Raw genomic sequence first — 27,302 nt, 5'->3', positions numbered from 1 at the left:
ATGGAGAATAACCAGTCTTCCACCTCACCTGGCCAGGACATCCAGGGGCAGAGTGGGGACAAACCTGCCCCTGGCCTGGCATCCCCTGCTGCAGTCCCCATGGAACAGCCAAGTACTTGGCCCGAAGCAGCCGTGTGTGACATCTCGGAGGAGCTGAGCCGGCAGCTGGAGGACATCATTAAAACCTACGGGTCTGCCACGAGCCTGATGGAGAAAGAAAGCACTGCTACAGGAACCGACAGGCCTGAGAAGGGAGAGCCAGGCAGCTTGGAGGATGCAGAGTATGAAGATGGAAATGAAGAGAGTGAGAAAGAGAAGCTGGCTCCTGGAGATGCTTCCAAAGCAAAGGAGCCCAGCGGCAACAAGGAGCAGAAGCTAGAGAAGAAAATCCTGAAGGGACTAGGTAAGTATTTACATACTCACACAGCCCTTCTGCAAACACAAGTGAGAATTCCCTGGTCCTTGCTCTTTACCATGTTAAGTTTCTGGTATGGATGATAGAGACTTCCAGCTACCACTGAAAATTACAGTGACCATTACAACTTTTCTATAACTGATAATTATTTTTGGCACTACCCAACATGTAGGCTATATCAGATATTAGTTCTTTAAAAAAAAAAAAAGTTGTATCACACAACACTGATGTACTACTGGGCTGCCCACATTGGTTAGCCAAAGCTCTCAGTCCAATGACACACTGCACAAAGTCACTTAGAAGAAGGAAAACCTACCCTCTCCTCTGTACCTTAGTGAATGTTTTCTTCTTCTGTCTGCTCAGATATGACTACTCACTGGTCACAACAGCAATAAGGGTGCTACTATTTGGCATGGGGACCTGCAGAATAAATTTACTGTTATGACCAGGTTATTTTTCATTTAGTAAACCCCTGGACTCATCATATAATATATATTAAATAAGCCAATACGTTTGTTCTCTAACACCTCAGCCCTGGTAGGGCTGTCAGCTGAGCTAGAAAGAAGTCTCAGCAAGTTTTTGTATACATGTACTAGCCACTAGAGAGCAATGTAGTTACATCCAATCTAATACAGATGTAAATTATTTCCTACATTTAACTCCAGCCAATCTTCGAGCCTGTCCTTTGCCTGAGAACCCAAACCCAAATGCAGACTAAGCCTGCAAGCGAATCACTACAGGACATTTTTACAGACAATGGACTAAGCATAGGACACAGCATGGATTTTTTTCCTCAAAATTTCTTTGAATGTTCAGAAGAAAATTCCTCAGTTTGTACTGCCTTGGCTTTAGTGCTGTTACTGGTACCTCAGCAAGCTCAGTGAAAACCCTACCAACACACAGTTCTCCATCTGCCCTTGTGACAGTTCACACCAGGATTTTTATTTTACCTCACTTCCACTTATTTATGCTGATGCTGTAGAGAGAATTTCCTGTGAAATAAAGGATTTTCTCCAGAGACAATACTCCTGGTCTGCACTAGAATGGAAGTAGAAAACGTCCAGCCCAAAGCAGAAAGCAAATTTTATCTCACAGTCTCAGGAAAGAGGAGCATTTGGAAAAGCATGTCCAAGCCCCTGGGACCACAGGCAGCCTTATCTCCAGGGTGGTCAGGGATACTTGGTATTTGATGAACAAGCAGTGTTCAAGCTCCAGCTCATACCTGGGGCTGAAATGAAAACCAGGAGGTATCAGAGGAGAAGCAATACCTAAATGGCTGTGCAGTGATTTAGCTCTACACGCCCGGGGAGTTATTAGACTCCCTTTGGAGCTTTCTCCACCAAGCCAGGGAACTGATTTACACAAGTATCACGTAACCCAGACCTGGCTGGCAGCACCTACCACTCTCAGATTGTTTACTGCCACACCATAGTCTCTATATCTGACTTAATATTCCTGATGTCTTGTGAGGGTTGATCAGCAAAGGAGCTGAATACACCAGACTTGATCCACTTTCACTTGAAAAGAGAGCTGTTCCTGAGCCTTTGGGGTCCAGGCCCTTTCTGTCCTAGTTCAGTCGAATGTGCCATGGGTCTGACTTAATCATGTTGCAAAAACACTGAATGAAAATCAGATTACACAGGACAAAAGCATTTCACAGACAATGGTTTTGTTAGAAAAAAGTGCATTACTGAGGTCTGAAATGGAGAAAAGTCCTAGCATGTTTGTTCTTATGGGGCAAAGAAAAACTCAGAAATTTGTAGCAAAAATTATTCCTTTCCTTCCAAAATGCTTCATTTCACGCTGTGTTTTTACAGATCCATGCATCAAACAACTAATTTCATAACAGTACATCAACTACAAACTACCTCTAGCATCAAATCTCTGCTTCCTCTTTTTCTAAGGAAAAGAAGCCACCCTACTAATGCAAAGTTTGAATAAGCTGAATACTCCAGAAGAGAAGCTGGACCTGTTGTTTAAGAAGTATGCTGAGCTGGTGAGTACATTGCTGGCTCTTTTCTGTACAAACTGCCTACACAAAAAGGTATAAAAAATACATGACATGCAGCATGGTTAAACCTCACATACCAGTAGTGTCTGTCCTGATAAGTGAATCCCAATACAGTTGTCATGGTCAGATAATCATGGGTAAAAAAGAGAAAAAAAGTAAAAAGTGAGGAAAATAAGATTATGGCCAGAAAGTTTGATGAGGCAGAATATTTGTACTTAAAGGCAAATCTACCAGACTGACCCACACTGGAGACTGGTGTCTTAGACTCTTGCCTTTACCTCCTGCAAGGAGTTTTGTATGTTCCTCTTTTAAATTATTATTGTTTTAAATTATGCATTGGTGATTTCATCAAAATGAAAATAATACAGGATATAGTATAAAACTTCCTGTATTAGGAAGGAGATAATAGACAACTGAGACTAATCGTAAGAGAAGCGACAGCACAATGAAATGAAGAGTCAAAGCCCCTGCCACCATAATGTCACTCCTGTAACAATGCCACCTACCTGACTGTTCTTTCCACACTTAAGATGGGTTATTTTCAGATGAAGGGATATTTTCCTTTGTAGTCAAAGGACTGTATGACCGTAAGCTGTGGAAATTTTACAAATGACTAGGCTGCAGCATTTTACGCTTTGTGGAGTGCTGAAAAATGCGCAAAGCAGATCATTGACTTTTTAATTGGTTTTATGCACAGCTGTGTCCATGTCTCATCATAATGTGAAGTGAAATTTTGCTTTCCATTTTTCATGTAAAATCCTCTGATTTCATAAATTGGGTTCAGGCTGTTCACAGTTTATCTCATGCTTAAAGGGACTTCATGCTCACGGATTAACTGAAATAGGTCTTCTTCCTCTATAAAGTACTCTCTACTGCATAAAAATGGCATTGCAGCACTGTATAAAACAGGGGCTATATTGCCAGTAGCCCATGCAGGAGAAAGGTGCTAAAACAAAAGTACTGAACACTTCTTTCTGACATACTGTGCAATGTCACCGAAATAAATCATTCCTTAAATACAACAAAAACCTTGTTGGAGACAGCCTTACCCGGCTCACTCGAAGCGGCTGAGGGGCGTATGGTGATTAATGGCTTGTCAGCAGTTGGCTGTAGGTGTGACTGCTCTCCCTGCTCCCTCTTGTCCATCCCCATCACACACTTCGGATCACATCTTGCTTTTGCTGAGTTGTTTTCCAGCCAGGTCAGCTCCCTGGTCTGGTGACACAAACACTTGTTGCAGCACAGCTCAGGGGAAGGTGTAGCCGTGTGATGGAGCTGGGTGCTTGGCTGTGCTTCCCCCACTTCAAGTAGTGTTGGGGCTGGCTGTAGCTGAAGAGGCCACCCAGCAAGGTTATTCCCCTGCCAGCCCATGCCCTGGCACAGTCTGTACAACTGCGGGTATACAGCAGGCCAGAGCATGGGCTGGTGAAGGTAGAAGCCACACCAGTGGGGATGAGGAAGCGGAACGGGCATTTGGGCACAAGCTCTGCCATGCTACTCGCCAGCAGAGAACATCTCATTCACTAAATCCAGTGTGTTGGGTTAGAAAAGAAGACTGTGGTTTACAACAGCTTTTGCTTACAAACAGCTGTTGCAGAATTGATTATAACTGGATTATTTTCAGAGGTCCGGTGAATCTCACAAGTGCTGGGTGCAAGAACAATATGCTAAAAAATAAATACAAGCTCTGACATTGTCTACAGTGGGATCAAGATAAAACTTTTCTTTCCTAAACTGACTGTTTATTTTCTAGGACAGTTTTCAAAAATCAAAATAGCTTCTATTTGCAGTTAATTTTAACTTCTATTTCATTAATTATTCTTAAAAAATTATCATTGGGGACGCTTTTGGCAGTCCTATTTACCACTGCCTTATTCATTGCAAAAGTAAGACCATGTCTTAGATATTCCTCAGAACTTTGAGATATAAGTTTCTACTGCAAGTAATATTAATGGGGTGGGGGGAAGCAAAAAAATGCATGGAAGACTTCTCATACCATGATTAAGACCAACTTTATTCTGAGCCCCCTCTCTCAAGCACCATTTGAGTGAATAATGAAATTTGGATAAATCATTATCTACTGAGCACAGGCTGTGCATGCAAAATGTGAAGTAAAAAGAACACTTTTTATGTTTTTCAGCAGAAAGGGGAAGGGGACAAAAACAAACTTATGAAGGAAAAAGATCTCAGCCTTAATTACAGAAAAGAAATTTCTTTTCCTACAATACTAGAAAGATTATTTCAGCTAGTGCAGTTTGATTAGATGCAAAAGTCCATACTGTGATCTACAGGAGCAAAAATAGACAATACACGTGTTAAAAGTTGGACATAAACTGTAAATATACTCCAGGCTGGTGAGAGCATTGTTTTGTGGTACACTTAGCTGTGATTTGATTAATAATACATAGAGCTCTCTGTTGTAAGCATGAATTACTGAACATCTGCAGAAAACAGATGAAAGTGTAAAATATGATGCTGTTGACTGTCTTTTTTGAGGTGCACATCATCCCCCAGTGCTCACAGACTTTCCCAGTCATAATGGGGTTAATTAGTACAAGAGGTACCATATTATTAGATAACGTAGTACTAACAGCAACTGTTATTATTAAGGTTCGCATGTTTAAACTCATGTGCTACTGTTTTTCAATCAGAAAACATCTGGACTTCAGAAATATCTTGCAATGTATGCACATCTGTGATACAGTGAAGAGGGTTATTGTGTGTTGGAAAAGGAGATGAAAAAAAGCTTCAGAGGTGAAAGACTTCTTTGACCTCACTGTTAGGGTATTAATTTACAGTACAGGAATTTTTTCCCAAATATCCAGTGGTAGACATGCATCAAAAGAAATAACCAGACTGTGCTAATAGTAATTATGTTGCTGGTCCTCTTTGCCCCCTCCAAATACACCCCGCTCCCCACCAGCCTTCTAGGGAAGGCAGGAGTCATGTACCCACAGAACAGCAGGCTCCCAAGGGAACATCAGGGACTGTCCTTATTTCCTTCAGGAATTATATGGAGGCAAAGAGCCCAAAAGAGGTTTGATACACCATGACCCGCCCTCACTAATGACAGAACCTTCAGAAACACAACTGACAGATGCTCTCACATGGTCCTATGAGTGAGAGGAGCCTGGCAAGTGGAGGTGCCACGTGTCATTTTGGGAAACTCTATTCTGAAGAGAATTTTCCTCCATCAGCAACAAAGTCCCTACATGAACAGCATTCCTCATCTCCAGCACCTCTTCTGTTGTTTTGTCCAGCAGGTTCCTGGATATTTAGGAAACTGCTTCTTTTTCTGGAAACTGAAAAATAAAATAGAATGACCAACTACTGTATCACCTCATGATCTGGATAAATTTCATCACATAAAGCACTACTGACTACTCTAGTTCCCAATGTTGAAACAAAAATAAAAACCTCACAAATGTCCGTCAAAGAAATTCAAACCAGTGAAGGAAGAGCTGAAATGGTGTGACAAGAATGTTAAAAATTATGTTCACCCACCCACACTGCAGTGCACTTGGGACTGTTGCAGCAAGCAGGCTTGGGGATCTCCAGGTTCCTCTCTCCTATCACATTAGTGCTGGTAAATAGAAAAGATTTTGTAAGAAGTTAAGAAAGTGTGAAGACTTTCCCCAAACCAAAAGAGCTCACTTTATTTTCTTTTCTATCCTTCTTTGTTTCATTTTAATCAATGTTTCCCTGTTTTAATCCCTGTTTTGCCCAGCTTGAAGAACATCGTGCTGAGCAGAAAAAGCTGAAGTATCTACAGAAGAGACAGGCTCAGATCAGCAAGGAGAAGGACCAGCTGCAGAGTGAGCACAGCCGAGCCATCCTCGCTCGCAGCAAGCTCGAGAGCCTGTGCCGAGAGCTCCAGAGGCACAACAAGAACCTCAAGGTGAGTGGAAGCCTTATCACAGCACCCAGCAGTGAGGGGAAAGATGATGCTGACATCTTGCCATCTCCCTATAGTACCAAATCAAAGGGACTTTTGCATCTGCACATGCAATATGTTATAATTATATATACACTCTAATCTCGAGGTCCATTTACACCAAGAGCCCTTTGTTTCTCATTTGGAAATATCCCAGTACTTTTGGACACTGGGTTTGCCCACACTAGCTCTAAGCCCTCCTTGCATTATTAGGGAGCTCAGTGCAGAGGAGAGCAGCGGGGCTAACAGACCATGTCCCTCAAAGTGCAGATGCAAATGCACATGCATGGACAGAACCACAGGAACACCAGCTTTGCTCCAGTGGACTCACAGGAGGCTGGTGGGTGTTTTCATGTAATTTGAGCACTTAGACTTTTTCAATTGATTTATGAGGGTCAGTCAATCAGGACATTTGCCTAAAGACACCAAATGTCAAGACAGGAAGAACGGCAACATTATTTGTGGAAGTTGTTTGGATTATGAGAATCAGTTAAAAGAGAAAATTTTCAGGAGTGTCAAAATGCTGGGATCCATACAACATGTCTGCCAATTGCTTGGTGCATCACACCATTTAAATGTGAAATTTATAATATGATTATGTTCCTTGAAAAATGTATGTTCAAGAATTTCTGTTGTGATCATCCTTTTTTTTCTGAGTGCATGTTAGTGATGGTGTTGGTATTAGTATACAAAAGGCCTCTGCTTTGATCTGTTCAAACCCTTTCTTTATGGGGATATAGTTATGTATGGAATTACACAGAGGAATTGTCAGCAGCAAGAATTCCACCTGATATAACCTCGATTACTGGTAATGCCTTTTCATTCATTTCCATCGGCTCAGGAGTGGGCCTTCAAGGTCTTGCTCTGGCTTTCACTGTGTGCTGGTAAGAATACAGCTGGGAGAGGGAATAGTCACACATACACTCAAACTGTGCCCTAGTAGAAGGATAAAAGCAGTTTAACACATAGGGAAGCTAGAAGCAAATCTCTCTGTGCTCAGTTATAGTCGCACAGAACTGGTAGTGAAAATTAAATTTGTGCCTGTCATTTGTATTAGGCCTGAGCTATTCCTCAATATTGATCCACAGTGATTTACCAGGTCACCTGTGGGTAAAATCTTTCAAAAGAAATACAAGCCAGTTTTAAAGTGAATTAAGGATACAGTGTACAGTGCTTTGCATAGCCTTAACTGATATTCCTAAGCAAATCATATCAGTGGAACAAATCAGTGAAGACTGGAGCATTTAGAAAAACTATTTCTATTTGGAACAAATTTTGTTGAAATCATCATACAGTTTCCCAGCTACTTTATGCTTATTAATCTTCCTACTAGAGAGCATGATTTTTCCATTCTTGTTGTATATAAATACTTCCTTACACATTTCATCTTTACAATTAGGAAAGTCTCTTTTCAACATCTTTTTACCTGATGGACTGCTTTACTTTGTGACTACGTTCTCTAAATAAACCTATAAATTTCAGGCTCAGTTCTTATTTTTGTCGTGTATCTTTGCCGGGTGAGCCAGGGAAGATGCTCAAGATGATCTGGTATTAGGAAGAAGTGTTCAAATTTTCATCACTTCTTTATGAGAATTTGGAGACCTTTTAAGAAACCCAGAATACTATCTTTCCTCTGGTTTCCATGCTATCAGTGTAGAAAAAAACCCAAAATTAAGTAAGACAGTAAGACAAAATACACATGCAGAACACATGAGAAATAAAGTAATAAACAAAGGCATTCATTATCTTTATCCAGTTTTGTCTCCCTAAGAATTTTAGTATAGTTCTTGGAATATTTGCCTTTATGCTTTATGCTTCTGGAAATCTGTGAATGTCCAGAAACTCATGTTCTATTTCTTTAAATGAGTGCAATTTTCTTTCACTTATGACTGTACTGAGAGGGCCCAAAACCAGAAAATCCATCAAATGGTATTTTTAAAATCTTATGCTTGGTTTTGGCAGGACAGAGATTCATAATTTTTAGTGCTTGGGATTAGCAGTTTGATTATGTTTCAAAACGTGGAAAATAGAAGCTAGGAGTTTGTGTCATTTCAATAGCAAAGGAGAAAGCTGGCCTGCCCAGATCAAAAACCCCCTCTGACTTACCATGTGGTACATTATATGCACATCATGTCATATAAATGTCATCTTCACTCATCTGGTGTGTGGAATTCCCATTAACTGCAGATCCATGCAGCCAAGTGGTGATGAATATGCAATGCAGAGATGCATTGAAAATCCACAAAGAAAAATTTCTGGTTAGTACTGGATACCAGCCTCAAATTCTCATTTACGTACAGTCCAGCTATTCTGATTATTTCCTTGCAGTTGCATAGATGTTTAACTCTCCCTCCAAGAAAAGCAGAATAAAGGTTTGCAAAATAGCAGAATTGCTCCCACTGCAATAGAGAGCATCTCTGCTAAGAGCAAAAGCAACTCATTTCTCTGCATGGAGTCCATGTTCTGCCAATTATCTGGCAGTTTTGTAGCTACTTAGCATCTTGTAGTGACATGAACAGCTCAGGTCCCTCATCCTTCCTGCCACCAGGCATTAAGCAATGACTTTCATACAAATGTCACAAAAGTCAACAGCTTCAGTTATGGGCTCAGCTCCAAACTGGCTCAGACCATGGTGCCTGGGAATGAAGAGCACAGTTCATTGAAAAGAGGATTCCTTACTCATATAATCTTGGCTGATATGGCTTCAGCAGACCAATAGGCTTCTGGAACTGCCCCAGAGAGGCAAAAGAACAATTCCAGCATCAATCACACTCCTCTGTTCGCAAATGATCTCACATTCATGTGCTAAATCCCGAACTGCAAAGTATCCTGTCTTAATTTTAACAAGGTTTTACTCAATGCATTCTTACACTCTTGGCAGCAAAACACGAGAGCAAAAGCAGTATTGCGCTAGGACAAGAACATATGTTTGAAAGGGTAAACATGGAGTGGGAGTGCAAAGGTTCAGAAAGGGCAGAGAAAAGAGAACAATAGTTTATGGCTGGTCTCTGCTCAGTGCCGTAGCCACACTGTTGTCCTTCTGCTCCGCCAGTTCCCTTTACCCCTACCCACCCTTATTCTGTGACTGGGATCTCAAGGACTTAACAAATGAGGGCCTCTGAGGAGCTCCCCAGGACATACCAGCCCCCATCCCCAAGCAAATATCCTTCTCAAATATGTTTTTCTCCAAAGCAGAACAGATACAGAGAAATCCTGCATCCTGCAAATAAATGCTTGCTGGGTCAGTGTCTTTAGCCATGAATCTCTATATTGTCTCTGTGCTCTGTATTGTATCATTTTTCTACCTCAGAAGAGCAGGAAATAAGATCTTCTGAGTAACACGTATGCAGAGGGTTGGGTTTTTTACATTTGCTTGGTTGGTAGTTTCAGGACGTCTCATTTCACCTTGTAACAGAACTGTTTGTTGTGACATATGCACACTCCACCTTTTTTGGTTTATATTCATATGGACTTACTGCTCTGGAGAGCTTTAAATCATGGTAGTGATATGTTATAAGGCTACCTGTGTTACAACAATGAAATGTTTTTGAGGAAGGGTGTTTTGAAGCCATAGAAATAGAACTTCAGACATGCAAGTTCAATTTCTCACTCTGACTTCTGGAAGTGAAGCACCTGCACTCTTCTGCCTGCTCAGGGCTGCACCTATGTAATGGAGAGGCATGAGGAGTTTTTTAAACAGTGTATTAGAGATAAACTGGAATTCTGACTTAATCGAAACTACCTAGGAATTCAAGTCAAATTTGGAAAAAGTTTCAAATAAAAATAAAAAGGATAACATTGTTTGTAAAACATGCCCTTTCAAAAGAAAATTAAATGTTTCCTTTTGGGAATGCTAAAGCAATAGATTTAAAACACCTTCTGAGCAGCATTTTTAACTCTACTTTGGAAGATCATTCTTCTGCTAAAAGGATTCCAACAAAAAATACCTACAAATAGCTCAATTGCTGGTCAAGCAAAATGTTTCAAAATCATTCTCACCAACTGATAAAAAGAAATTGAAGACCTTCTCTTTCATCTTGCTGCAAATTTTGTGTGTCCAATTTCCAAGCCAGGTACTGAACCAGGACCCAACTCCCAAGTCATTTGCCCAGTTCCACATGAAATTTTTCCTTCCTATTAGGAGAGAGAGTCCTTCTGGGTTCACACTTTGTATTACTCTTTATGAATACACACACAGATTCTTGTGTGAAGTGCAGAGCACAGCAGGGCTCTGTGCACTAGGGTATTATTAATTTCTGTGCACTAGGGTATTATTGATGGCTCCATTGCTTTCTTCCCTTCATCCAAGGTGTTGGCCTCCCTATCGCTCCCCAGACAGCAAAAGGACAAACATGCCCTACCTTGAACAGCAGCTGTCCTAGATCAGGCTCGTGTTGTGCATGCTAAACAGAGATTGGGTCATTTGGTATTCACCTTACTTTATGAGAAGGGCCTGAATCAACACCTGCTATGTCACATTCATGATACAAATTATACCTTATTAGAGTCAGCTAAGGCTTTATTCAAATATATTTATAGAAAATATCCATATGCAGTGTTAGCAGAGATTTTTATGCAAATTACTATGCTAGTTGAAACCTTATTAGAGTATGCCATTTGCATGCTGTAGAGTTTTTAACACAGTCCTGGCCTGATTTGTAACTACAGCAGATATGGTCTAGCAATTCTATATCAGGATTACATTCCTCAGAAGGGCAGACTGCCCTGGAAGAAAATGAAGAAGGGATAAAAATTGTCTACATTACTTGATCCAAAGGAGTGAATCCAGATTCTTTCTGCATTGTCTTTTGTATAAACAAATTTCAACAATAGGGGAAAAAAATTAAATCTGAATGTCTGCTTTGATTCTGTGGGAAACAACTTTAAAACTTTCCTTGAATTCACTAGCTAGCAAATTAGTGCAAATGTTCATGTCAACTAAAAAGTTAGGGAAGGAAAATTGAGGAATTGGAAGGGATTCTTCAGCAAGTGATGGATTTCTCTTAAAAATTTAAATCCCAAATGAATGAATTTGATATGAAGATTCCTTGTTAAAACAAGGCATTGTAAAAGGTGATTTTTTTAATTCAAAGAAAATTTTGATAAAAGAGCTTTTGACTGTTTCCACTAAATATCTTTTTCCAAAAAAAAAAAAAAAAAAAAACTGTGATGCAGTATCATGAATCAAGACATGGATGTATGTCCTCTCCTTCAGGTTTGCTTTGACCTGAAGCTCTGCTCTACATCCATCTTTATAAATGCAAATTCTTAGTTCCCTAATTTTTTCAAGGCCACTGTGTAATTTGCTCTGTAAATTTAGAATCATGTGTAATGCTGGAGCAGATGAAAGCAAGAAAATCTGCAAAGAGAAATGCAAACACATATAATCCTTCAAAGGGAAGCCTTATGCTACTCTGAAACAGTATTTTTCAGGAACTGCTTATTATGCCTCTCACTTACTGTGCTCTCTCCCATTTAACAACAGGAGGAAACAATCCAGCGGGCACGGGAGGAAGATGAGAAGAGGAAAGAAATAACTAATCACTTCCAGGGCACACTGAGTGAAATCCAGGCTCAGATCGAACAGCAAAGTGAGAGGAACATGAAGCTCTGCCAGGAGAACACGGAGCTGGCAGAGAAGCTGAAGAGCATCATTGACCAGTATGAGCTGCGGGAAGAGGTGAGCAGTGCCCTGGAGCCGGCTGGGACGGGCAGCACACCCGGCTGTCCCAGGGGAAGCAGGATGGCCATCATTCGGCTGTCCCCCACCATGCTTTGCCCTCTGAGCAGCACTGCCTGCAGCAAGCCCTCCGGTCTCTGCGGTATGGAGCTGTGTGGGACGGCGCCCCGCCCGTGGCAGCCACGGCAGCCTTGCCGCTGTGGGGAGAGGCGCTGAGGCACCCAAGCAGCCAGACGTGCCAGCTGTCTGCTGAGCTGCCCCAACCCCGTCACAGCTCCTCCAAATCCCTGGGGACCTCCCCCAGCATCCCTTTCCTCCTTCCCATTAAACTCCCTGAGTACATCCCAGCTCCCTTTCCTTTAGACAGCCTGTTCTGCAGGTGACAACAAATATATTTTGTTCCCTCCAGAAGCAGGTTGCTGAGAAGGACTCTGATGTAAACTATTTGACCCTTTCCCAAAAGCATAAATTTAGGATGACAGATAAAGGAGACACTTTGAATTGAAATAGATTCTTTTTTTTTTTTTTTTGACACCAGAAAAAATCATCCAGTAAAATCCCAAACTACCAGTTTTTAAATTTTATTATAAACATCAACAAATATCACAATGGGTCTTTTTATAGATTCTAAATACATTTACTGTGAGCCTCAGTGCAATCAGACAACATTATCATACTGAATAAAACATAAGTTATCTGTCTTTACACTCTGGAATGACTGATACAATACCTGCTTTTCCAAATCTGTTGAATCATGTATGAATTCCTATACTGAATGAAGGAAATGTACACTCTTCTCTTGTGGTGTCTATAAGAAGAAAAAGTAAACCGGAGGGACAAACACAGAATAATTGCTCCTATGAATTTTATCTAAGTGAATTGAGTGAAGAAGGCCATCAGCAACATTTATCTCCTGAAAGTCACCATGGAGGCAGACATTTTACAGGCTAGAGGAGGACTCTGGTTTGTTTGGTCTTATCACCAGATCCCCACTCATGTCCTGTCACCCAGGCCCTCCATTGTGCAGGTGTGTCCAGAACAAAGGGGATGTGCTGGGCTTTTATTTACACAGAGAATGTCATGAGCTGTGCACATGCTCCCAAATACTGCAGGTGCAATGTGTCTACACCATCATCCACATTGTGGCTCACATGCAATGGCCATTTAACAGCTAAAAAAAGTCTGTCCCCAGCATATTTATTTTTCATGAGCAATTATTTGATCTTCAGTCATACTAGATTGTACTGATGACTGCATATGTTGACCATAGAACTGGCAAAGATGTTAAGGCTATTTTTTTCTTACAATAAATCAAAATTGGTAATGTACACCAGTTTCCCTTCCCATGCCAATTCTGGCACAGTTTATTCTTATCAGAGCTGTAACTTTTTAGTAATTGCAATAGGTTGAGTGTCTTCTTGTTTTGCAATGATTTTAAGTGTTCCAGTAAATAGCTGTACATGTACAAGCATGAAGGTCTATGTAGATAATTAAACCTTCACATTCATCAGAATTTATTTTTTGTAGCACCTTGACAAAATATTTAAGCACAGAGAACTTCAACAGAAACTGGTGGATGCCAAGTTGGAACAGTCTCAGGAAATGATGAAGGAAGCAGAGGAGCGACACCAGAAAGAGAAGGAATATGTATGTACCTATCCTTCTAATTTGTCTGTCTTTTTTCTAGCTTTGGCCAAAACAAGCTCTGCATGCTATTTCACTAACATATTCAGGTCCAATCCAGGGTACAGTAGCTGAGAAGTTTTTATAGCTACCATCAGCACTCAATGCAAAGGAACAGCCTCTGAAAGGCTGCTTTCATTGACATTTACAGTTTTAGAGGCACGCTGCAGAGCAGCGCGTTAGAGCCCACTGCTTCAGCTAACTCACTGCTACTGTGCAGTTGGTGCATCGTGATGTTGGGTCAGGTGGTGCCATTGGTTTTCAGTTGTCTCTGGTACTTGATACTCCATCTCCCCACACAATGAATGCACACATCTAAACCATCAGAGAGGAGACCAAGAATGTGGGATTGAAGTGAAATGGCTGAAGGCTGCTATTCCCCCAGGTTCCAAGGCTCCCCAGGCATCCTGCTGTGGATGCGCTTTGGCCAGTGGAGGAATCCACAGGAGCCACTTGCTTTTACAAAGCCTCCCCTTCACTGTTTCCCTCCCTGCACTGGTTTGCCAGTGCCTCTTTCAGGCAGGCAGGGTCTGGATCAGTTTAGCAGCTTTGTCTGCTCTTCCTCCCTTTCTGGAGGCAGGGACATCTCTAGCAGGGGGACAGGGAAAAGCAGGAGGGATGTCCTCTGCATGCACAGCTGGGATGGAAGGAGGGCACTCCTCCATCTGTAGTCTCACACATTTTGTGACTCAATCAGACTAAAAATAATTTTCTCAGACTGCCTGGTATTTTCACAGCAATCCTCACATCTACAAAGGATCGGAGTTCAATGCAGGCACGTAGTCCCTCTTCTCAGTGGAAGCAGCAGCTCTCAGAGGGAGTGACAGGCTCTCATCAGCTGGAAAAAAGCTTTCGTTTTCACCAGTCCTCCAGCTAACTCAGGAGCAGCATGAGAGATTTCTATAAAGAGAGGACATTTATCCCTTCCCCATATCTGGAAATAGATATATTAGCACAAGCATGGCACTAACGGGTATCTTAAAATACTCAAAATAGATGAAAATATGGGGCTCTAAGACTTGCCATTAGAGCACAGGGGAAACACAGCATATATCTCTTACCAAAAGCAGCCCATTAGAGCATTTATCCTCTTTCTCTGCACTTATCTTGCAGCTGGAACACCCACTTCTGCTCAGCTTTACTCCCTGCTAAAGAGTGAGGGTGAAAATGAGCTGGGGTTTCTCTGTGCAAATCTGCATATCACTGCATGACAATTTGTAGTCCAGCTGACTTATTCTCCTTCACTCTGAAACCTTTATAAAGCCAAACCCCAAAATTTCATTCATGACCATTGATTCTTGGCAGAATTAAACTCCAGAAATCTCCAGATGTCCAAGAAATAACTTACAATGGCAAAGCAAATATGGGCTTACTTTACTGATGTCACCATCAGGGAGTTCTGCTAATGAGTACCAGATTTCAAATACTGAGGGGGGAAAAAAACCTCAAAACAAGATATAAAAGACCAGGCATTGGCTCTGTGGAAAACTGGCATATACAGCCTTGTGTCAATGATCTTCCATGCTGCATCTCTCAGAACATGAATTTTAGGGCTGCTTGTCATCTGTGACTGTCCCTGTTTTAGCCAAAACTTCTTTGTATGTATTATCCAGAACTGGTATGCACAAAATTGGTATTTTCATTTCTTTTAAAGCACTGAAAGTCATCACTGTCTACAAGTGGGAGAGGAAGATTTTCTTTTGGGCTTTGCTGTGTGTAAGAAATAACAGGTTTGAAAACAAGCTACAAAACCTTTACACAGTGGGTGTATAATGGTATGCATAGTGTACAAAGAATATTTTTCCCATTGTCCAAATAAATGCTTAAAAATCCTGTCCTTGAGATACGCTGGTGATGTATGGCTACCATCACCCCCAAGCAACGTAGATTTAGCTGCAGAAATTAAGGCCAAAAGCCATGTAATGAGTCAAGGCATAATTAGGCATGTCACAATTCATCACAGGTAGCCCAGCACCTAGAGAGCTGGCCTACACTTGGCTCCCACCTCCATCCTATTGATGTGCTCTTAGTCCCACCCACCCAGCTATTGTGCTAGTGTCTGTGGGAGTAATGTATACACGTGTATGTATGAAACTAAGGTGCTTTTGGTGGAGTTCTCTCGCTTAGCTGTAAATCTCTCCAGCTCAGTAATGTGCAAAGTTAGAACAGCTTTCAGAACCTTTCTATCCATAGAATTTTGTCATCCCTGTGCATGACCTTTGCTGCAGGATTTTGCAAGTGTTCTTAAATGAAAATTATTGTATGCTTTTATCTATTTGATTACTCTTTGAAGGCTCACTTTGATGCCTTCCCATGCACTTCTTCCATGTGGGAATCTTTGCCCCTTTGCAAAACTTCTTTACCTCAGACAATAAGAGACATTCCCTCTTGCAGAGCCTGTATACCTCAAAAGGAGGTCATCTCATTGCTTGCGCAGTTCATTCTACACATGCATCAAAGAATGCAATTCCCTATTGAAGCGGCAATGGTTCCTAATGTGTGGTTTCCACAAAGGGACAACTTGACCTAAGAATGCAATTTTATCACTGTCCAACAACTGGTCAGCACAACATAATTGGAATTTACAGAGTCTTACAGCAAAAAGAGAAGCTTAAATTTCACTAAGCCAGCCCCTGTGACTGTCTGGGCCTCCAGCAGCTATCATAGTTCTAATAATAGAGTGTAGCATCACTACCCTTCACTAAAGTGCTGCTCTGTAAACACCACATGCAATATTTATTCATTTCTGGATACTTCAGCCTCCTTGTTACCACTTCATAGTCTATTAATAAATGTATCAGTTCTGATTCATTTTCTCCCAGCTTGGTGTTTGGAGATGACCTCAGGCTGCATAAGAACGTGTGCTAATTTGAGCAAGCCTCTCTCTGGCTTTCTTCCATTACAGAAGAGTTCATTAACTCTTGGATTTTTGCTGATTGCAGAAGTTATGTGGGTCAATAAGAGAGAGAGAGATTTCATTAAGCAGCAAAAGAAGCAAATTTTCTTTGTCTTCTCTGTCCATCTGTTGTGCTGTGGCCAAAGACATGGTGCAAGAGGTGGGACTTTTCATTATTCCAGTCACACTGGGTATGGAGGTAACCCTAGCTGAGATTAAAGCAATTCAGATAAAAGTTCCAGTTCTTAGAAGTAATGGCTGGTCTAGGGACTGGATAGCTCTGAAGGCTTTTGAAGCACTTTTCATTAAATCACTCAAGCCCTATAAATTCTAAAAGACACTCTAAAAAAGTAGATATCAAAGAAAGGTGAAACCTAAAAATCCAGATTTCATCTAAACTTTTAAAGAATTGATTTTTTTTTTTTTTTTTTTTTTTTTTTTTTTGGTACATGTAAATCGTATCCTTTTCTGAGAAAATAAATGCACAAACTGATACTCATTTAACCCATACCAACTCTTTTTACTGGCCATGGCATATCCTATTTGAATCAACAAGATCTGAATTAAAGAACTTGGTTTATCTCCATGGAATCAATCATCAAATTAAATTCTCAAAATAAATATTAAGAGGCAGGTATAATACAAGTATAACACATCATTGCTTCACAATTGAGCTGTAAAACATTCTTGTCTAGGAAACTTTAGATGGTATAAATTCAGCAGGTCCAAATCAAAGGGCCGAATTGATGGAAGAAATATTTTTCTAGAGCTAATATACATATGTTTATGCAACAAGTCTAATCACTGTGCCACAAACAGCTGGAGACCATCAGCATTTTAGGGTTCATTCTCAGCTCTTTTACCAGGTGGTATTTGCACAGTTTACATGTTTATTTCCAATAAAATGGTTAGAATAAAAGTTTTTACTTTTATCAAAAGTATCAAATACATTTTCTGCATGTGCTTCTACTTACCCTTCACTTCCAGTATAAGATCCACTGACGTACACAGTCCTTTTAATTATCAATATATTTTTAGAGCCCAGTTGTGCTATTCTAAATACAATTTACAGTACCATTTAAGTTCAATTTAATCCAACAGAGCAAAATCCTGTGGTAAAATAACTTCTTTATGTCTCATTTCTCAAGCTATCATTAGCATTCTTTTTCTAAAATATATTTGGCCTGACTAATAAAACATTTTATAAATGCTTGGTAGATGACAGGGACATTTCTTTAACACTCTGGTAAATGTTTCCTGCTTTCAGATTAAACCAATAGCTAAAATATTACTGTGTACTTTGGAAGTGCAGACTCAGAACTGTAGCCAGGAAAGGTCTCTGCAAACCTCATTCCTACAGTTCATTCAGCCTTGACCAATCCTTCACCTGTTTTATCTGCAGCCTGCACATCAGAATGTGATTTTACCAAACACCGTGGAGTAGGGAAGCACACCTTCCCAGGAGAAGCCAGGAAAGAAACTGCAGTCAAGCTCCTCTTGGGCTGCCTACTTAAACTGAGACATTTATCACCCTGAGTTGGAATTCTCCACTTGCCATTGGAAACAGAGCCCAAAGATAACAGGCAGCAGCAAATGTATGACATTTACTATGCACTGGCTTTCTGAAAACTCACAGATTTTTTGATGCAGGTCTGACTATGACCATACCCACATGCTAACTCATGGTCATTCATGCAAAAGGAAATTTGCTATTCATTGAAGAACGGGAATTTGGCTGGAACTGCGCTGAAATTAATATGCCAGAAAGTATCATAACCATTCTCTAGAAGTCTGCTGAAGATGTGGTTAAATACCACACTTTTCATCGCCCACTTAATTCCAAGTAGGTTTTGAACTCCTATTCAAACATGCCCTTGGAATGCAAATAGCCTGTCCCATGTCTCAGGATAACACTAAACAGTCTGCCTTACCTAACTATATTCACCTGAAAGTTAGATCACTCCTTATCACAGAAACATGTGTAGCTGGAGGATGAGGATTTCCACCTGATAATCTAGGGACCTAACAATTTTCTCTCTGTTGCCCAAAACACAGCTCCTGAACCAAGCTGCAGAATGGAAGCTCCAGGCCAAAATGTTAAAGGAGCAAGAGACTGTCCTACAGGCACAGGTGACGTAGGAGAGGTGATTGCATGGTGTGCCTTTGTTTGCCAGTTTTTAACCCATGAGGCACATCCCAGGTAAAGTATCCAAACTACTTTCTATGTAGTCCTTCTAGCCTCATTCTACATCCCATAGGCTATTGCAAAAGAAGCAGGTTATTTTTGAGTCAACTGTAAGGTAATGTCCGTACTGCAAATCATACTGACATGTGGGGTGTTTAGTCCAAAGAAGAAAAGAGGAGGCCTTTTTTGCAAATTTTTGGTATTTAAAAGATTTTTTTATAGATTTTTTTAATAAAGATGGAGAGAGATTTTTTTGCCAGGGCATGTGATAGGATAAAGGGTTAAAGTTTTAAAGTGAAAGAGGAGAGGCTTTTACATGTGAGGGAGTAATGCTTTGCTGTGAGGATGGTGAGACACTGGAAAAGGTTGCCCAGAGAAGTTGTGGTTGCCCTGTCCCTGGTAGTGTTCAAGGCTGGCTGGATGGGGTTTGAAGCAACCTGGTCAGTGGGAAGTGTCCCTGCCTAAGGCAGAAGGATTGGACTATGTGATCTTTAAAGGTCCCTTCTGACCCTAATCTTTCTAAAGTGCTGATTTACGAGTGTTTATAGTGCTCAACCACAGAACAGTGCCTTGATTAGTCACCATAACTACCTGTCAGGCAGGTTTCTTGTACAGTAAAGCACTGGAGTACATACATATCAGGAAACAAGTTTACCAAACTGGAGCTGCTATGCCCATATGCTTTTCTGAACTGGGGTGCAAAGGCAGCATTTTCATTAACAGGAATTCTGTCTACTAAGGGCTTATAGAGAGGGGTCTTTAGGATTTCAGAGCGTAACTGTAATTTGAAACTTCCAATAAAATAAAATTACTTGCCAAAATTATGCCAGGAGTCAAGCTGGAGTGAAAGGCAGTAAAACCAAGACATAGGCAGAATATACTACCCTTTGGGAGCAATGCAATAATCACTTTTAATAGTTGAGTGAGACCTTGAATCAATGAGTAAGAGCACTAGATGACATCAAAAAGAGAGAGTATCAATAGATTTTTCTACATGTAAGAAACAATTATGTAGATTCAGAATTATTACCTGTCTGTGAGAAAGATTCCCCCCAAGCAGAACCTTGAGGGGGGGTGGTGTCAGTCTGTCAGCCCCTCTTGCAGCTGCCAATCTCCTCATCCATTAGGAAGCACCCTTCTAGCCCTTGCTCACAGTTAATCATACAGGCAAGTTGTCCCAGCTTTTTTCTTGCAGATGGTCTAACTGCTACCTGTTGAACCATCAAGAAATTTCAGTATTAAACTGATAACTTGGAAACATGCTAAGAAGGGTTTAGTTTTTCATGTTCTTTTTCAGAGGCTGAGATAAGCTAGTGGCACACCGAAGAACATCATATAAACTGCTGCTGACAATAGTTTGACAGGTTCTGCAATGAAGCCTCAAAGACCTCCAGCTGAGTCTGTCCTGACTGCAAACCTGCTCTCAATTTTCTCAGAGTGGTTTTAATTAAACTTTTATGTTCAACCAGACGAAAAAATATTATGCAGGCAGACCTCTGTAGCCAGTTTAATGAAGCTGGAGATATTGATAAAAACTAGAACATTTGAATCAAAAATGCCTTTACAGTCAAGTCTGTAAAGGCATTGCGAATGCATGTGCCCCTTGCAGACTTGTGCAGACAAAAATTAGGTGATTCACTTCCGGAAATGAAACATGCAGTTAAGTGTGTTGCTCAAGTGTGAGAGCTCTGTCACTTACATATCAGCCTTCATTTGGAATTACTGGGAATAATAACATTATTAATATTATTTTCAAAAATTTTTATTTCCAATATAGTAGCACCAAAGGACCTCCCTCATGATCCAGATGCTGTAATGCAAGGTGTTGTGCAACTGCAGAACAGAAAGAGCATAAAGAGCTCCTTGATACAAACAACACAAAGCAATAAATAGATATTATGTCCCATCCCTGGAAGTGCTCCAGGACAGGTTGGATGGGACTTTGAGCAACCTGGTCTAGTGGAAGGTGTCCCTGCCCATGGCAAGGATGGTCTTTGGGGTCCCTTCTAACACAAGTCATTCTATGATTAACAGAGGAACAGCTGCACAGAAATTTATGAGAAGATGTTGGGTCAGTGAGATAGGGAGAAGTCATAATATAACCTTCACAGTGAGATATCACTCTGTTCCAAAGGAGGTGATAAACACCCACTTCTTCCTTGAGCTGGAAGGAACTGGGGACATCATATTCTTGCCAGCCGGTCTCTGGATGGTACAATGTGCCAGAGACAACCAAATCCTGCACTCCAAATGGTGACAGGGATCTGGCACCAGCTGAGGAGGTACACCCAAACTGTGGTGTTGCTTCCCAGGATGCTGCACGCTCTCCCCAGGCATAATGCTTAGGCAAATTATTTTAGCTTCATGCATTGAAACCAAATAAAAAGATAGAAGCCAGCTGAGACTTTTAAAGTTTGGTAGCCAGCGCAGGGCAACCACTAAACCATGGCAACCAAGAAGAACAAAACAAGGCCAAAGGGGTATCCCCATCATAGCACCCTCTCAGCATGGCAGTGCTGAGGAGCCCCCACTTCCCCTTGTACTCACAGTACAAGGCCTTGTACTCACAGCAGTGCTGCCTCTGCCCTCCCTTCTCACACAGTCCTGCTGGATGCAGCAAGGCAGTCCTCGTCTCCCTGATCTTGGAGCACTAGTGCATGCTCCCAGTGAGTGACATCTCTCAGAGTCTGTTCCCAGCCACTTTGAAAACATTCATTTATTATTCAGTTTAAATTGCAGAAGCTATTCATAGTGTTGTGGTGCTGCTTAGGGCCCCAGCTGAGGTCAGAGCTTGCCCTGTTCAAATGTGAAATATTTTTGACCTAATTAAACAATATGCAAAAATTGGAAGGGAAAGCAGAGACAGAATTGAGGTGAGCTTTTTTAAAACAGATCTGGGCTAGGAGCCTCAGTTCTCTGACTCCTACCCTTGCTCCATCATCTGACTTTGGGAAGCTTAGGCATTTCTCCTTAGAGCTGCGACATCTCTTCCAAATGTCAACGTTCCACTGCTACACCTGGTATCAGTGTCCCACCTAGGCTGTGGAACTTGGGCTGCTAAAACAAATCCCTCTGCATTTTTGTTTGTGCCTAGGTCACAGCTCTGGCTACAGACTTGTATAAATACAAACATGCAAGCTTCATGTCAGCTAGCTCTCATACTGCCACCACTGAGTGCTCTGCACGGGTTAACGTCCCGTGTCTTCACCCAGCTCCGTGGGGAAGGGCTGCAGCCTGTACCCTCCTCTCAGCCTCCGAGGCCCTTACAGCCCAGGTTATACCTGGCTGGAACCCTGCATTTGTGGCTATGGCAAGGGGCACCATAACAACTAGCTTGAACAAGCATGATGCATAATATAACTGTACTTGATTTCAAAATCAGAATGAAACCCACCCCACTATTAGCAACATTTTCTAAATCTTCTTTTCCTCAGTAACTTCACAGTATTATCAGGGAAGGGGCTGAGTTGGCTGGCACTACACTAAAGAAAAGCTCCTAGGTAATTCTTTATCCAGCTCCCTGCTGGTGTGGAGAGAGAGGACAGCCAGCTTCCACCCCGTATTCCACCCCTGGAATACTGCAGGCTGCTCTTGACCCTCCTAGTGCTCTGCAGCCACCCTGCCTCAGGCACCACATGTGACACTATCACTTTTCCTAACAGCTGCCAGGCTGGACAGATGAAATGTCTGATGACCTAAACACTGCTGGGGATGTTCTGGCACCAGAAGGAACGGAACAAGCTGGAGCTGGTCTTCTTTTCCAAAGAGAAAAAAAAACACAAACAAACAATTAAACAAACAGAAAAAAACAACCAAACAAAACAACAAAAACCAAAGCTGAAAACAAGAAATTCTTACAGAAAAACTGACCTCAGATCTTTAGAATATTTGTTCCCCCAAAACCATCTGATGATTTTACATACCAAAAAAAATTGTAATAATGACAAAATACAGCCACAGATAGACTTTCACATGTCTGCCAGGTATAAACTGATAGCAAAATATGGAGCCCTGGTAGTCTGAAATTTGGCACATTGCAACAGAACTTTCTTCTGCTCTGCTTCACAGAGTGAAGTGAAACTGGCAGAAGAGGCTGGCTGGGGATGGCTTGCTCTGTCTTTGTTGGCCTTGCCTACAGCTGCAGTCCAAAACAGAGCTGACAAGGTGCCCTCTCAGTTTGCTCAAGCTGTCGTGCAGGGATGCATCCTGAAAGAATCCAGTGCAGAATCACAGTGGTGTGAAAGTGAAGGGTGGGCTTTGTTTACATGCCAGGTAACATAGAAAGTGAGCAGTGACACTCCTCTTCAACAGGGGAGTCCAGTGAAGCACATCAAGCACTGCCTGTGCAGCTCCTGGCCACAGCCTGAGCCAGGTGGAAAGATGGAAGAAGGGAAACCATGACAGCAGCGTGGTGTGGGGATGCCTCTCCCCCAGCTCACTTGGACATCAAAAGCATCCTAGCCAAGGTAGCAACCAGGTCCCAGCCTGGCTGGAAGAGTACTCTGAGAAATCCACAAGGGAGGTGGACAGCCAGGCAACCATGCAATATTGACCTACTCTGTCAGGGCTGAAACCCCCAGGTAAAAGCTGGGGTTTGGTGGCATCTGCATGGTGAAGCAAGGCTTAGAGCTCAGACACAGCTCTGCTCACGCTGGCTCTCACCTTGAGCTAATCACACTGAATGGTCCTCTACAGCACCAGTGGCTGGACCAGTTCAGGTTAGTCCTTGCCCATGGAGATGGGCCAGAGATCAAAGCAAGGGAAATGTTTTCAGAAGTCTTGGTATCTACAGAATTACTTTTCTTCTGGACACCCTGTATAGGGATACCACAGCTGCAACATTCAGGAGAGTAGGGCATCCCTAACTGCCAGGTCTTTTTAAAATCACTTGTCTGGCTCTTTCTATTCTTACTCAGTTTATCTTTCTGCAGTGGAGGAATCATAATAGTTTGCAACCATAAAAAGTTGCGAAGAGTTTCTGTTCCCTGATGTTTGTGCTTTCACGGTCTCCAAACAAACTAATTTCCATGTCCAAACACAATACTTATTTTATTATCTTCTACCAAAGTAGAAGTTCACCATCCTGGATGTTCTGAAATTACTGAGTTGGTTTTTTGGTGTTTTTTTTGTTTTTTTTTTTTCTCTCTGTTAATACAGATCACTCTCTACTCTGAAAGATTTGAAGAATTTCAGAATACATTGGCCAAAAGCAATGAAGTGTTTGCCACATTCAAACAGGAGATGGAAAAAGTGAGTAGGAGCTCATGCCTGAACTCTGTAATTGATACTTTTCTTTTAGATTTTGATATTTCTCACTCTAATAACTCTACCTGAGATGAGACCATCTCTGCACATTTTGAATAATAATTTCATCAACATTCAAATAAGATTTAGGACACACTCAGCCATGACTGACAGCAAGTTAGATTTCAGCTTTACAAGCTGAACAGCAGAAAGGAGAGTAGAAGGCTCTCCATTTCAGCTAAAACTGAAAATGCCTGGAAGAATAAATATTTCACCTAAAATATAATGTGGTGGTTGGGTACAGAACCCTAAGACATACCAGAAGGGGAGCCTGGAGCCACATTTATCAGACCATGTTCCCAGGAGTGCTCAGAACCTTCTGGGTGACTGACACTGGTACAGAGAGTTTGACATAGGCTACACATCTTTCCACTAGAGTGTGTAGGCAGAGCTGAAGCCCACCAACCCCTTTACACCATGTGGAAACAGTCCAAGAGACAGTTTCCTTGCAGCTGGGGTTCTTATTTCCTGTAATGAATGGGAGTTAAAAACCAAACACATCTACATATTGTACCTGCTTTCATAATGAACAATATTTTGCTCTGCCACCAAGGCTCAAAATCCTCATGACCTGATCCAGGCAGCACCTAATAATTCTTCACAGAGAGTTCTGCCTGCAGAAAACCAACAGGAACAATGGTGCTATTTAGCTAGTGGTGTGTTCTGGAGTTAGTATAGAGGGGTGACTAGTCCAGGGGGAATTTCCCTGGCCTTAAGAGCTCAGAAGAGCCCATCTTTAACTTCCTAGCAGTCTAACACTGTAGTCTGGTAAAGAGACAAACAGATTCCACCAAATTCATTGCCTTTTGTTTTTGTGGTAGTTTGCATGCTGGAAGTTGGCTATAATCAATTGATCCTACTTTTGGGACTACAGACTAGAGGCTGAAAGTGATATAGCAGCTACTTCAAATGAAATCCATCCCTTAACATAAATTATTACTTAGCACAGACACTACAGCCGCTGGTAGCAGAGCTCTGAGTAGGGCCAAAGACTTGAATAAAGGTGCTGTCCTAATTTCATCTTCAGCATGGAATTTTTGTTGTGACTCAGCTTTTCTTCCTGATTCTATAGATGACAAAGAAAATGAAGAAGTTAGAAAAGGATACTGCTACATGGAAATCCAGGTTTGAGAACTGTAACAGAGCATTACTGGACATGATTGAAGAGGTGAGCAGTCTTTCCATCTCAAGATGCATCCTTTCCCCCACCTAAAGCTTTAACTGGGAGATGAGATAATCCCAGAAGTCAGTGAAAAATGTCTTCTTTAATCTAAGGGTCTTTCTTTCAAGCTACCTTGATAATTGGATGTCTTTAGAGAAAAAGACTGTCCCAACTGGTAGGGCTTTTAGATTATGCAGGCATCCATTACATCCATGAGAAACTGAATTATGTAACTCTGAATTTTAAGTGCTCTAAAAATGGGTGATTCTTAATGCTCTCCTATACAAGCAAATTGGCATTAGTTCACTTCATGCTACTTTCTGCATAAGAGCATCCACCCAGGGAATTAATGTGTTCTAGCTAATGAACTTTAAAATCATGCCTTTCATTAACTTCCTGTATAGTCAGACTCTAAGAGTCAAAAGCAAGTACTGTGTCTCACCATGCTTTTAAATGTGCTGTCCCAGGGGCATTGCAAAGAAAGTTCATAAGCACATTGGAACTCATTCAAAGAAGATAAGAGGCTGCCTGAAGTTTCACCCCAAACATAAGCTGAACTTGGACTAGATCGTTCTGGTTAGCTTTGTAGCTCTGTGCTATTGCTATTTCTGTTTTTATGGATTTCTGTATCTTTGGTTTCCTCACTGGGTGTAGAAAATGTTCCAATTCAGGATGTTCTTACAGAGCCCAGAAGCAAGATAAACAAAAAACAAACAAACAAACAAAAATTAAAGCGGCTTGTTTGCCTCCAAATTCACACCCACACCAACCAAAAGTCTAAGCAGGCTTTTGGCTGCTTATCTGTATGGACATCCACTATGCTTTTCCATCTCTTCAGACCACCAGCAGGTATTCCTGCAAATATATTTGAGTGAGATTGAGCTGAATATGTATCCAGAATGTTAATACACTGTAGTTACAGGGATGAATTTCCTCTAGAAATTTTGGTCCAAAACACCATAGTTATTGAAGAGCAATTGGTGAAAGCCAGCCACCTGGCAGCATCCTCTGAAGGCTGCTCAAATAATTTCCTAATTGCCAGTTTCACTAATGAATTGCATGCACCCAAACTGAGCCTGTACTTTTGCCTGATGTCTTTGACTACAGAAAGCCATGAGGTCCAAAGAATATGAGTGCTTCATGCTGAAAATCCAGAGACTAGAAAACCTCTGCCGTGCTCTGCAGGAAGAGAGAAATGAATTGTACAAAAAAATAAAGCAAGCACAGTTCCCAGAAGAGGTGAATGGAAATGGCATCTTAGAAGAAGAAGAAGAAGATGAAGATGATGATACTAAAACAACCCCTTCCCCCTCTGAGCAGGCGAGCACTGAGTTGCATGAGAGTGACAAGAGGATGCTGAAGCAGCTGGCTGAAGCTTTCAGGGTGTCCCACAAGGCAGAGGAGTCCCTCCCAAGCAATAGCAGCAATCCAGAGACCTGTGACACTCAAACATGTAATGCCATCCTGGTGCCAGAACCTCCTGCTCCTCTCATTCCACATTCAGAGGCTGGGAAAAACTGTGAGCAGCCCAGCACGAGCACACCAACACCCACTGAACACATACCAGCACCCACTGAAAGTATGACAGCGCCCACTGAGAATGTGTCAAAGCCCACCAAAAGCATGCCCTCACTTCCAGACAGGGTGCCAACACCCACAGAAAGTGTGCCAATGCCTCCTGAGAGTGTGCTTGTACCCACTGGGAATATACCAATACCCACTGAAAGCATGCCAGCAACCCCCGAAAATGTGCCAGCCCTCTATCAAAACACACCCATCTTCCTTGGGAATATGCCAGTACCCATTCAGTGTCCATCAAAAGCTGCAGAATGTGCAGATGACCCAGAAGATAGATCTGTCCAGGGTCAGTCTGTGGAGCAAACAGGGGACACAGACATGGAAGCAGTGGATTGAAGACACCGTGTGTCTAGGCTTGTCTTCTGCAAACCAGAGCTCTGCTTTGTCCTCTACATAGAAACCTTTTTTTTTTAAGAAACAAAAATTGATTCCTAAAACACCCTCATGTATTTGT

General features: G+C 41.6%; 1 protein-coding gene across 1 annotated transcript; it reads left to right on the top strand.

Annotated features, from left to right (window-relative positions):
- TXLNB (taxilin beta) lies at positions 1-27,184 on the top strand. The gene is made up of 9 exons (XM_053938662.1): positions 1-403; positions 2,320-2,411; positions 6,154-6,324; positions 11,846-12,040; positions 13,568-13,687; positions 18,675-18,749; positions 23,962-24,054; positions 25,181-25,276; positions 26,378-27,184. Exons 1-9 carry the CDS (start codon positions 1-3, stop codon positions 27,182-27,184), a joined length of 2,052 nt encoding a protein of 683 aa, XP_053794637.1.
- Positions 27,185-27,302: the final 118 nt, after the last annotated feature.

Source organism: Vidua chalybeata, chromosome 3, assembly GCF_026979565.1.
Source record: "Vidua chalybeata isolate OUT-0048 chromosome 3, bVidCha1 merged haplotype, whole genome shotgun sequence".
Classification (NCBI taxonomy): domain Eukaryota; kingdom Metazoa; phylum Chordata; class Aves; order Passeriformes; family Viduidae; genus Vidua; species Vidua chalybeata.
The sequence above is the reverse complement of the archived record's forward strand: the minus strand, read 5'-3'. Positions and strand labels throughout refer to the sequence as shown.

Excerpts from the sequence above, each read along its gene's own strand:
- TXLNB (XM_053938662.1), top strand. The coding sequence starts at position 1 with ATGGAGAATAACCAGTCTTCCACCTCACCTGGCCAGGACATCCAGGGG. Across the intron at positions 404-2,319 it reads GAAAATCCTGAAGGGACTAG|GAAAAGAAGCCACCCTACTA; the intron begins GTAAGTATTTAC and ends TCTTTTTCTAAG. Across the intron at positions 13,688-18,674 it reads ACCAGAAAGAGAAGGAATAT|CTCCTGAACCAAGCTGCAGA; the intron begins GTATGTACCTAT and ends CCCAAAACACAG.